This window comes from Neopelma chrysocephalum, unplaced genomic scaffold (genome assembly GCF_003984885.1).
Source record: "Neopelma chrysocephalum unplaced genomic scaffold, ASM398488v2 Primary Assembly neopelma1_24, whole genome shotgun sequence".
NCBI classification, from domain to species: Eukaryota; Metazoa; Chordata; class Aves; order Passeriformes; family Pipridae; genus Neopelma; species Neopelma chrysocephalum.
In genome coordinates, this window is record NW_020897693.1 from 10,614,531 (window position 1) to 10,626,622 (window position 12,092).

Genomic DNA, 12,092 nt, shown 5'->3' on the forward strand with positions numbered 1-12,092 from the left:
TCAGGCAGGCATACCTGGGTACTGAAGGAACTGCATAGTCTGCTTGTATGGGGGGGGAGAAAAGGCCTTGGCCACACAGACATGTTGCCTCCCCTGCCTGAAGGGAGGACTGGTGTGCCAGGTGAGCTTCTGCATAGGTGTACACGGAGATGGGCAAGATGAACACACCTGGAACTGGGCCCTCACCTTGGGGCCTTCACCCGCCAGAAAGAATCCAAGCCTAATGAAAGTCCTGCCCTCTCCCATGCCCCAGGGATATGGGCTCTGGCATGAGGCACCAGTGGACAGGATTTCTGCCTGAGGAGGAACTGGCACACTTGGAAGTTGATCCAGTCATTTCAACACAGCTGCCTGACTCGGTTAGAGGCAGCCTTTGTGACTCCCTTCCCATGAACAGTCCCAAACCTTCTGATGGCATTTAGGTTTGCTCCCCCATTGCTGCAGCTAAAAGCAGCAGGGCAGCTACCTCCCCATGGAAATTAGCTATTGGTATCTCAGCTTCATGCTGAGCCAACACTACACCTGATGCAAGGAGGCAGCTCGAGCCAGAGAAAAGCTGCACCTCTCCGTGCTCCCAAAACCAGCCAGCACCAAGGTGGGAGAACTAGACACAGGGCACAGCTTGACTGACAGGCTACTCCAGTGGGCACGGACTGACACCACGAACACAACACAGACACCCATCTAACCGTTTGACCGGCTTGTCGTCCAGCAGGTAACTGCCTAGCACTGAGCCTTTCTTCAACAGGGGCTTTTTGTTCTGAAGCACCTGGAAGTTGAAAAGAGAAGGAATGAAGAATGTGATTACGAGCCAGGAACGTGATCAGCCCCAGTTCAACCACTCACCACCTCTGCAGAGCACTTCGGGGAGGCAAGGCTGGAGCCCTTGCAGCCCCACACTGTGCAATGGTAGTGCCCCACAGGAAGGTTCAAACAGATGTGAGCACTGGGTGTGCTTTCTTTAGTTCAGATAATTTAATTCGTGCAAGAAGCCATCACTGTTGCTGCTTTCTCCTTCACAACATAATTCATCAAAAGTAGTAATGTTCCAAACTGAATTCTTTCTCTAGCCAGAGTTTTTATTTCTGCGGTTGTTCTCCACTTGGTCTCACAGTTGAATCTCTCTTCCCCCACCTCCCTCTTTATTATGGTGATGTTTTGTGGGACAGGCCAATTGCCCCCTCCTCAGAAGACACTAATACCCCTCCTCCAACCAGTGCTCACCCAAAGCTGCACATGAACCATAGGAAAGGAAGGAGACCACGCTGCAAAGGGCAATGCACATGCTTTGCCTGACATGAATATCCCTCTCCATGCTTTCCTCCAACTTACCTCAGACTGTACACTTCCTACAGCCAGTATTCACTAGCTCCCTAGAGAAGGAGAAAGCAGGACCACTTCTCTCACAACCCTCTTCCCCCCATACAGCAGCTTTGCATTCCCAGTGGAGTCAAAGATGAGGAGGCTTGCCTGCAATCACACAGCAAAGCCTGTGGCAGAGAGGATTGACCTGCAACTCTTCCAAATGCCATGCTAAAGCCTAGTCCCCCCCTCACCCCAAACAGACTGGCTCACTGCTCTGGCCACACACATAAAACACTGAGACAGCACAGCAAGGTGCCAATTGCATCGGCACTGGGAGAAAGGGAGATGTATCCAGTCTGCAAGTCTGGAGATTTCTAATGCGTCCTCACAAGTTATTTCTGGGAGTAAAGGTGTGGAAAGAAGGGTTTGCAGCCTGCCAGATCTGCCTCTCACAGCAGTTTTGAACTGACCAAACACCTGCAGGCAGCTCTGGACAGGCCTTCCTTTGTGCTGCCCACAGCCCGGGGAGAGGACTACGAAGATTATTTCTTCAGTAACCCTTACTGAAGGCTTATTTTAAAAGGCAAAAAAATTAAGAAGCTGTTCTGTTGGCCAGAACTCCCAGAACACCTTTACTGCAACGCAGTTGAACAAAAGCAGACACTCTGGACTCCACAGAGGGCCTCACCCAACTAGGAACTTTAGGGGGAAGGGAGGGGAACAAAACATTTTTTTACATGTAAAACTGGTGTTCAAGAAAAGCTCCAGCCACAGAAACAATCCAGCACTGAGAGGCTCACAACTGTGGAGCACAAATCTTCCACGGCAAAGGACCCCCAAATGCATAGCAACACTTCAGTCATCACAGCCAGACTGTTTCAGATAACCAGTGGTTCTCCAGCAGGGATGGAGGAGGAAGTTTTCAGTGTTTGAGCAGGTTCCCTCAAGGGCACCCTCTAGCTGCACAGAAAGGACAACACTGTGTTGCAGGCCAGTGGAGCAGCCTTCAAGTCACCTATGGGGCAAAAGGACTCTCACACAATCTGCTATGGCACAACTCTACCTGGAGAGGAAACAGCTTGCAGAGCACATACTTGGGTAAGAAAGGAGAAACAATGGGGCATGTTCTGCCATTGGTTCTGCCATGCTTTATTGGCCTGCCAGGTTTGTGCAACATTTGGCTTTTCACCAGGATGGTAAAGGAACAGACAACATCACAGCTGTATAACACACGATGGCAAGGATTTCACAACAGCACACGTACAAGCATTTTGGATGGGAAAGATTCTGGTTTATCAGTGAAATACAAATACATGTCCAATGTGGTTTAAGTACCAAAACACTCGTCATGATGAGCAGACATGAAATTTTCTCTGTCAGCATGCAGCATGCAAGCAAAACTCCACAGCCAGATGGGTCATGGGTGTGAAACTAAACCTGCAATCCCTGGGTCTTAAAAATATCCATCAGTGGTTTGCATATAGGCAGAAACAGCCAGACATCACTGTTTGTGACCCAGACACTGGGATAAGAGAGTGCCCCACAGTGACGTGGGGCCAGGGCCTGCCCACCCTGGCAAGGCCAGAAACTCTTATGAAGAGCAAGGTATTAAGCTGGGCACTGAGAAGAGCAAAGGAGCAGTGACTGGATTGCTATCACCCACGAACAGCCCAATCCCTCCTTCCAACCACTTCAAAATTTTTGCTATGAAAGAACCTCTGTTCATCACACCTTCACTTCATGGAAATAACACAACTCTTCCCAGCACTAACAGAGGGTATCAAGGCCTTGGGTTTCTTTTCAGCCTGTAAAAGCAATGATAGTCTCTGGCAGAGAGTGTGTTGCACAGGAGGGATCCCCATCAGAACTCTCCTTTTTGCTGCTGTAGGGCAGTATTGATATTTTCTCTCTCCCTTACAGTGTGACAGGCTGGACAGCAGATCTTCTGCAGGTGTGTGATGACAGCAGCACCTCTGCAATCCCTTGGAGCCCTGCTTTCCTGCAGACTGAAATGAGAGTGGCCAGAGGAAGAAAACCTTACTCCAGTACAGGCTTCAACTGCCCAGCATGACATAGACTTGACAGATAAGCAATGGTGGTAGGAGGAGTTTACCCTGCTGCCTCATTCCCTACTGCCAGTGGCAGGGGAAGGGAGAGAGCGGCTCCTCTGTGCTATGATTCTCTCTGCTAGGCTCTCTCTTGGCTCTGCCTGCAACTGCCATGTTTCAGAGCAGCCCCGAGCAGGACCTAGCAGGGGAACGGGAGAAGAGAACAGAGGAGAAGCAGACAAGCTTTGTACACACAGAGGTACATACCTGAGCCATGGTCTCCACAGGCCACCCATCCCACCCACAGGAACCCAGAAGCTGATGAGGCACAACACATGAAAAGAGGAGAAGAAACCATTTTCTTTGCCTGCTTGCCCTGGACTCTGCTACAGAGTGACAGTGTTTATTGCTTCTCCAAGAGGGAGCAGGAAGCTCTGGTGCACATACACAAAGCTAGCAGCTTTAAAAATGGAGATTAAAAAAAAAATCTTTCAGCTTTCAGAAACACACGCGCACACACACACACACACAAAGGCATGTGCACACACATCTCGTCTCCATCCAGAAAAGTGACTGATGTTATTTTATACAGCTCTCCACCTGGAGAAGAATTCAAGCCTCTCTCCCAGCAGGGCATTCTACCCACTATCTGAGCACAATCCCTATGTTTCCTTCCACATTCCCTTACACATCAGACAGGGCCTGTCCTCACTGCAAGGCATCTACGTCCAGATCTTCAAGTGGGGCATGGTGGCAGAGCAGGCAAAGACACATGGTGGCAGGGATGGGTTCAAGAGGATAGAGCAGCCTTGCCAGAGACATTAGAGAACGCAAAGATGGTTTCATGAAAAAACAGTAAGAATTAAAAACAGACCCCATATTTGTGCTTATCGGGGAAAAGCCAGAGATTGACTGTTCCAGATGTCAGAGGCCCTACTTTATCCTAGCCTTCTGACACAAGGCTCACTACTGCACCTCCACCCTGCAGAGTTCACAGGAATGGGGAGTTGTCCCAGAGGAACATCTGAAAACATCTGCTACAAACTCAAGGGGTTAGAAAAACTCCAAAACCTTCCTGTGTGCCCCTCCACACCCAGTCAGCCAGCAGCACATCTGGGAATCCATCTTCTTCCTCACCACCCAGCTCCAGGGACGCATCCAGCTTTACTCCCCTCCTTGCCTGTCACAACACACAGACCCCATGTGTGCAGCAGCAGCAGCACCCACTGCAGCCCTGCACGGGGCTGTGTGACAGTCACAAGCCAACATGCCTGGGGTTAAACCCGGGCACTTGGCAACAGCAACCAGCAGTGCTTGTCTCCAGCACGGACACAGAGGTGCTGTGAAGTCTGTATTAGGCAGCACACCAGGCCCTGTGAGCTCAGGTCATTGTCCCCCGTGGAAGTGACGGGCCCCCGAGTGATGACAGCAACAGCAGCAGACGAAAGGAGGGTGGTTGGGAATTGGGATTTTCTTTCTTAGACTAACCAGCTTCTTGGCTTCAAAAGCGTCTCGCTCATCTCGAAGTTTCTTGTTCATCTCTCTGCTCCAAAGACACAGGAAAGACACAATGAGGCGCTTGTCCAAAATAGGGTAAAGAGAACATTGAAAGTGAGAACAGAAAGGCAGCTTGAGACAGAGATAAAGATGCTATTTAAGGCCAGACATGTTGGGATTTCCGTGTATCCCAGCTCAGGTAATGGGCTCCCCATGTTTTTTTTAACCAGTGGGAAAGACTAAATTCCTCCAGAGGAGGAATTACCTCGTGAAATAACAGAGTCTGTAATCTGCCAGAGCTGGCCAGATTGCACAACTCTGTCTGGACCTAGAAAAACAAGCAAAGTCTGAGCCAATCCCGTAGCTTTCCATGGGAGAAATGAGCACAGTGCTGAAACCTCAGCCCCTTACATATGTAAGAGCTCAGCATTTCCCTCCAGCCTTGCTCTTACCTGAGGAGCTCCAGCTGGCGAAGAAGGCTTTGTTTCTCTTTCTGCATGTTCTTGGAGACTCTAAACACATCCCTGGGTGAAAGGGATTTTAAAAGGGGAAATAAATTAATGGGAGAGAAAATACAAAGATCCCTTTCTCAGGGGCACTCACGGTATTCTCAAAGATAAAGGCCTGCCTTATGCTAGGAGGATTCAGAGGAAGCAGCACTGCTGTGGGAGCTGGGATGGCTGGGTTGAACCACAGCTCTCCTGCTCTCCTCCAGCCTGAGGGCAGGCAACCCATCTTCTCCATTTCCTCAGCTGCTAGAGATGGGGAGGATGGTCACTGTCATCTGGATTTGAAACATCCCAATGTTTTATCTATGTATTATTAGATTTAACCCAGAAATGGGAACAGAAGTGATTAGAAGAGGATCTTTAAAGAGAGCACTATAGAGGTGATGGTGAACTGGATAATACATGGAGAAGAAGACTCCTTTAGGCTGAGGCTGTACTTTTGCACTGATTTTCTAGCCAAGTATCAATGAACATATTCATTTCCCGCTAAAGGTAGGCATGAGATAGCAGTATCACTCCCCGTTTAGGTCCATAAGACCACTGGGATGTTTTTTCTTTTCCTCAAGAAGAGACAGGCAATCCTCTAATAAGACCAAGGCTCCTAATTAGAGATCATTATTCTTTAACTGCTTGCCCACCCTTCCTTCTCTGCCTGTGTCCTTGCCCTGACACCCCCTTTCCCACCTGTCCTTCTGCTCTTGCTCAAGCTGAGCCTCTTTCTGAAGCTTCTGTAATTGCCCCTTCACTGCCTCCAGCTCCCATTTGCTTTTCTCCAGCTCTTCCAGCAGGTTTTCATTCAGGTGCCGGAGTCTTTCATTCTGCACCCGGGTCTCCAGCTGCTCTGAGTTCAGTGACTGCAGCTGATGTTCCAGCTGCAATGTGAGAGAAGGAGAAGGGATTAAACATAGAGAAGAAGGGTCTTGTGCTACAGTGATGCCTGTAAAAACAACCTGAAAAAGCAGATGTAAACAAGGCAGAAGGGGGTAAACACAACTCAGGTCTGCAGGACCACTAGTGGCATTGAGAAGGTGAACTGGAAGGAATTCTTTCTCATTATGCCAGCACAGGGGAGCAAGCAATACAATTAGGCACAGCTGAGGAAGTGCTTCAGACAGTGTGAGGAGCCTGCTGCTGTCAGGCACTGTAGAAATCAGAGCACAAATGAGGGTCAAAGGAGGACTGGAAAAATTTGGGTGGAAGCAGGAATGTGTCTGTCGGGACCTATTAAACACAGTTGTTGAAATGCATCTTCTACTTCAGAGGCTTCCTGAGCCCACGGCAGCTGAAAGGGGGATATATCGAGGTGCAGGGGGCATCTCACACTACACCTGGAAAGTCAAGTGATCAGGTGGCCTTTTACTACTGCTGGAGACAAACATACTGTTTAAATGCCACTGGGACACAGCTGCACTCAAGACAGCACAAGCCCCCAGCACAACTAACAAGCCTGATTTGGGAAGCTGAAAGCCTGGCTGTCACATACTCAAGCGTACTCAGTGACTCAATTCCTCACACATGGCTGGCATAGTCTGGGAAGGAGTCACAGACAGATGCAGCACTCAAACCTGCCCATCTCAGATGACAAGTAGGGTGTTGCAAGAAGGATCATACGGACACTTTAGTATCTGGCCAGCCAGATCAGATAACCAGGGCCCTCTGCTGAAGCTGGTACTACACAGAAACTGCGGCACCATCTGAGAGCTTACAGCCCAAAATAAAAGCATACAGTCTATGCTTACAAACAGAGAGAAGTACCAGGAATCAGGTCTGATTGGGGTAGCAGGTGGCAGAGTCAGCCTCCACATTTACACCTTCAGCTTGCCTTTTCTCTCAGCCTACTTTCTCCCCCTCTCAAAGGAAAAATAAAGCAGCACAGTGTGGCACAAGGTAAAGTGCTTTTTTCCTTGCTACCCTGCTCTCTGCCAGCACATGTGAACAACAGTCATGAGCAGGAATGAACAGAGCTGACCTTTCCTAGGTTCCCTGAAACACAAACCCTACATCTCTTCCCACTGAGGCTACAAGGGCAAGTCACACCCAGCTTTGCCTGGAGACCTCTAGTCCTTTGGACATTGGGGAAAATTTCAGCATGACCATATATGCTGAGCGGTGGAGTTTAGACTAAGAAACCCCTGCTTACAGCCTTTGGAACTTTCAATAAGCCAGGGGACAGGCTTTAAGTAAAGCACAACTGCCCCTCCCTAAGAAATCTCCATCACGTAAAACTCTCCTGTTTATGTTGCCTGTACCTGGAGGTGATACTGTAGAATAGCACACACTACTGGTCTTACACCACAAGAGGGACTCGATTATCCACACAGCTCAGAGTTAAGGGCATCCGAAACGACAATTTGAGTAACAATGTCTATGCAGCCCAAGTATTCTGCCTTGACCCATAGCAAGATGAGATGCTACCTAGGAAGAGCATGCCTGGGCTCCTAACTATGGTCCATTCCCCTCATACACCCCCAGCATCCATGGTCCCTGGACTAGGGATGTTAGAGGCCACATCTCTGACTATTCCTCCTTTTACCAAACATTTACAAGCTTATTGTACAATTGTTTGTCCAATTAATTTTTGAACGGCCAATACTCCCTGCGTCCTGTGGCCAAAAGTCCAGCACTAATCCCTGCATAAGGAAGTATGGTCTTCTAAATCAAGTTCATACTGGTCTCACTGAGTGTCCCTCATCTCTTCTGTTGCAGGACTTGGGGAATAACAGTTTTATGTGGACCTTATCTGTCACTTTCCTGAGTTCATAAAGTCCTCAGTCCCCTTCTCTCTAAAATCAAGTCTAAGCTTTCCTGGTTTCCCTTCCTAAGGCAGATGCTCCATTTCCTTAGTAATGTTAGTTCTCTGTATCTTCATACCCAAGAAGGACACAGTGGAATTAGAGAAGACCAGAACTGCACTCACCAAATGAGGCACTCAAAGATGTGGGCAGCAGGAAAAATACCTCCACATTATCTTATTCTCGATATCCTTTCTGATGGCACCTCAGTTTTACTGGCTTTTCCAACTGCTGTACAGTGAGCTGATGTTTTCAGAGAAGTGCTGTTTCATCCACATCACAGATAGGTATCCAACTTGGATACCCCCAGTCACCAGCACCTTACAGGTGCCTGCCATGACTTGTTTCTGTGGGGGCCATGTAGCAATTCTTCAGACACCAAGGAAGAAGGCATTCAGAATGGGCCATCACATACAAATGTCCATGCCATGGATGGCAGGCTAAAGGAAAGTCTGTGCTTTGATCTTTTATGTGACTGATTAATCAGTATATCAAGTGCCCAAATGCAAATCCACAATATGTACCTCTTTAAAGTGTCACAGAACTGCTCACTATAGGTCATTTTGGAGCAGTTAGAAAACAAAAACTAGAGAAATCTGGCTCTTTTATGTCCATACCCATCTTCCTTAAACACCACAAAAGACTCCAAACTCACAACTTTCAACAATTTTTACCCTGTCTTTCTTGCCAGTATTGTACAACAGAAAGGCATTACAGTTGAAGACAAACCAATTATTTGACAAACCATTTCAACACCTTTAGAAACAGAGAGAACTACACCAGCTAGTGCCAAATTGGCTAGTACTAACCCTGAGGAGATGAACCATATTTTTGGTCAGAAAAAGCCTTAGCGGAAAGACAGCAGAAGGGGATGTGCTTGTTTAAGGTTTGGGGCCTGTTACCTTCTTCTGACGGTAGAGGATTTTCTCCAGCTCCTGTTCTTTGTTGTGCAGTTCCTTTTGGAGCAGGTTACTCCTGTCATGTCTCAGTGCTTCCTGCAAAGGTAAAGATACAAAGCTGTGCATACAACACCCAGCACAGTAAGAGCTGTTCGGTGGCCAGATGAGCCACCATCTCCGCTTCAGAGCAAAGGAGGTTTGCCTTTAGCCAAGAGATAGATGAGGTACCTGGCAGACCAGCCTCTCCCTTTCTGCTTTGATCTGTTGTTCCATTTCTTCATAAAGGCACCTGACTTCTCGGTCATGGTCTGATTCCTTCCTACAAAAGGCAGGTGCACATAGGTCAGGAGAGAAAAAGAACACAGAAAGGAAAGAGGAGGGTGGAAATGGATTCCTACTAACAGCTGTGTGGCCTTGAGTGGGATTTTAACCAGACCATGTGTTACGGGTGGGCACTGATGCCAAACTCATGGGGATCAGATCACGATAAAGGGTCATTTTATTATAGCAAGAAAAATCTCTACATCCTGTAACCCAGTCTCTCCTTGCCTTTGAGGCAGGACCCAAGCATCAGCTGGTTCTTGACAGCAAATGGCCATGATGTTCTCCTTACCGCTTCAGTGCCTGTTCCATGGACTCCTTCTCATGATTCACCTCCCTTATGTACGATGAAACTCGCAATAGAAATTCTTCAAAATTGGATAAGAGCTCCGGACGCTCCTTTCGTAGCCGAGCCCAGAGCTCCCGAATCTCATGTGGACTGGACCAACCATACAAGAGAGAAGGAAAGCAAATGAGTTTCTGTGTCATCTTATGGACTGTTATCCCAACTCCAACATGCACTCAGGATAAACTGCTGTTCTCCTATGGTGACCTCCATTACACCATCAGAGCAAAGAGGGAAGTTGGACAGTGACAGAGCATGCATGTGCAGTGGGATCTGCTGCGAGATTAAAATAAAGGGAGTCATCTAGAAAGTTCATCCTGGAGTTATTTTTCCCAAGTATTCAGCAATAAGACATTTTGTGTCTAAACCACAACTTGAAGAGATGAATATTCAGCAAATTTCCTGTGAGTTACAGTCAAGCAACAAACCGTTATAGCTCAGGGATTTTAGCACACATCACAAGTGTTTTTCTTACACCAGGACTGTACTGATCCTGCTACTGTCCTTATTTTTTTAAATGGGTTTGGAAACTGAGGCACAAAAAAGATGCAAATTTGCTTAGGTGCCTAATCAGAATAATAATGGAGAAAAGCCCTACAAGTCCCCTTTTTCTAAACCTGCAGTAATGATTACACTGTTTTGACATTTAGTTCATTGCAACTTCAACACAGCACTTATAAATTTACTCTTTCCCCAAGAGTCTTATAAGCCTGAAGACATCATTTCATGCTTCTTTTTAGGAAAAAGATGTTTTGGTTTTTTAAAATCTATGAAGTACTTTGGGGGAACTGCTTTGAAATATACAGAATAATTATACCTATAGACATTATCCAAATAGATTTTTTTTGTATATGTATTTGCCTCCCTTAATATCCTTTGTGAAAAAAGCAAACAAAATAAACAACTTAAAAGCTCTTGATTTCCTCTGCCACCATTGCATGTCAGCCTCCTTTTTCTTTCCTAAGCTGAAAAAGTTGTAGCACTTCATCAAAACTTCGTGTTTTAGATAAAAACCCCATACTGAGTCCTGTTAGTAAATAAAACCATTTCTTTCCTGAGAAAACAGTGAAAATAATTCAGATTTCTGCTCTGACCCCCATTAGCTTCTGTTTTATATTACTTCTTTACAACAGCTGGCTTGCTACAAAGGCGTGACATGAAGTAGCTACTGAACTCATTGCATAAAATTGCAAGTAAGCAGTCAAAATAAAACACAGGATAATTCCACTTAAAGACCTGATGCTTCTCAAAGCAGAGTTATAAACAGTAGAGACTGTTTTTCCATAACAGTTTTCCTTTCAGTGTCATCCAATTATTTGAGGCATAACAGCTTTCCAGAACAGGAAAAGTTGTTCAGCATTAAAAACGCAGGTGCTTTGCATCACAATACAAATGAGACAAAAAAAGGGTTTTGTGACAGATGCAACTCTGAAAGCAGCAAATTCCTTCTCTCAGCTTCTGTCTCCAAGCCTGTCCACCTCCTTTCCTAACCTGGGCTGCTCCCTGCAAACTGGCAACATTGTTGGACTACAATGCCTGAAAAAAATGACTGCCACAGATGCAATTGGCACCGCAGCCCCTGCAGTTGTGCATCAGTAAGAACCAGTTATGCACAATACTTCACTTTGGAAAGCCTAAACACAGGCTGGATGACACTGGGCCAGGACACTCTACTGGGGCCACATGACCACAGCATTAATATCAAGTTTCAAGGCTCAGGTAAGCATCCCTTGCCCAGCTTAGCCTTTCATACTCTTCAAGATCAGCTCAGTCCCAAGCAACAACTTGAGCACAGATTTTTCATGGAGACTCTTAGAACTGATTGTCTGAAAATACATAGTCACACATCATTTTGGAACAGACAGCACACTCATCCTCCTTATCTTGTCTAACCCTCACATGCTTCTTTTCATTTGCTGAACTTCCATGCCACCAAGTGTTATATTTTACAGCTGTGCTACGAACTGGAGTTTGGGAAACGCTTCGTGAAAAGCACTGAGCTAAAAGTAATTGTTAACTGATGAGAAAACCCAGACCTCACTGCATTTGCTACCAAGCATATGAAAACCCAAGCAGTGCTTCAGAGAGCAAGCAGCTCAGTTCACCTCTTTGGTCTGTTCTGGTACTTTGAAGTTTTGGTACCCCAAGATCAAAACAGGGCAAAAGTAATGCCACACAACTCCCCTACTTACTCTTCAAACAACTGGGCTGCTCCGAGCTGCTCCATCATGGAACAGAATCGTTTCTCTTCATCGTCATCTGCTGGGTCCAAGTCATCTGACCAGCCTGACTCAAAGGTCTCCTCGTGTCTGGAGTGATCCATTCTCCCAGCCCCTTGACACAATTCAATCCCTATTAACTTCCCTGGTGGAAGG

General features: G+C 46.8%; 1 protein-coding gene across 9 annotated transcripts in view; it reads right to left on the reverse strand.

Moving 5' to 3' along the window:
* CRACR2B (calcium release activated channel regulator 2B) overlaps positions 1 to 12,092 on the reverse strand; it is a 45,824-nt gene that overhangs the window by 9,711 nt on the left and 24,021 nt on the right. For 7 of the 9 annotated variants that reach the window (XM_027703006.1, XM_027702987.1, XM_027702978.1 and 4 more), the window contains 8 exons: positions 11,910 to 12,081; positions 9,664 to 9,810; positions 9,279 to 9,369; positions 9,054 to 9,146; positions 6,044 to 6,231; positions 5,303 to 5,374; positions 4,842 to 4,899; positions 690 to 769 (listed from right to left, as the gene is read on the reverse strand). In XM_027703006.1, coding sequence (XP_027558807.1) covers positions 690 to 769; positions 4,842 to 4,899; positions 5,303 to 5,374; positions 6,044 to 6,231; positions 9,054 to 9,146; positions 9,279 to 9,369; positions 9,664 to 9,810; positions 11,910 to 12,081 — 901 coding nt within the window. The remainder of the gene's footprint in view (positions 1 to 689; positions 770 to 4,841; positions 4,900 to 5,302; positions 5,375 to 6,043; positions 6,232 to 9,053; positions 9,147 to 9,278; positions 9,370 to 9,663; positions 9,811 to 11,909; positions 12,082 to 12,092) is intronic. The other 2 variants (XM_027703012.1, XM_027703029.1) reach the window with 1 other exon arrangement.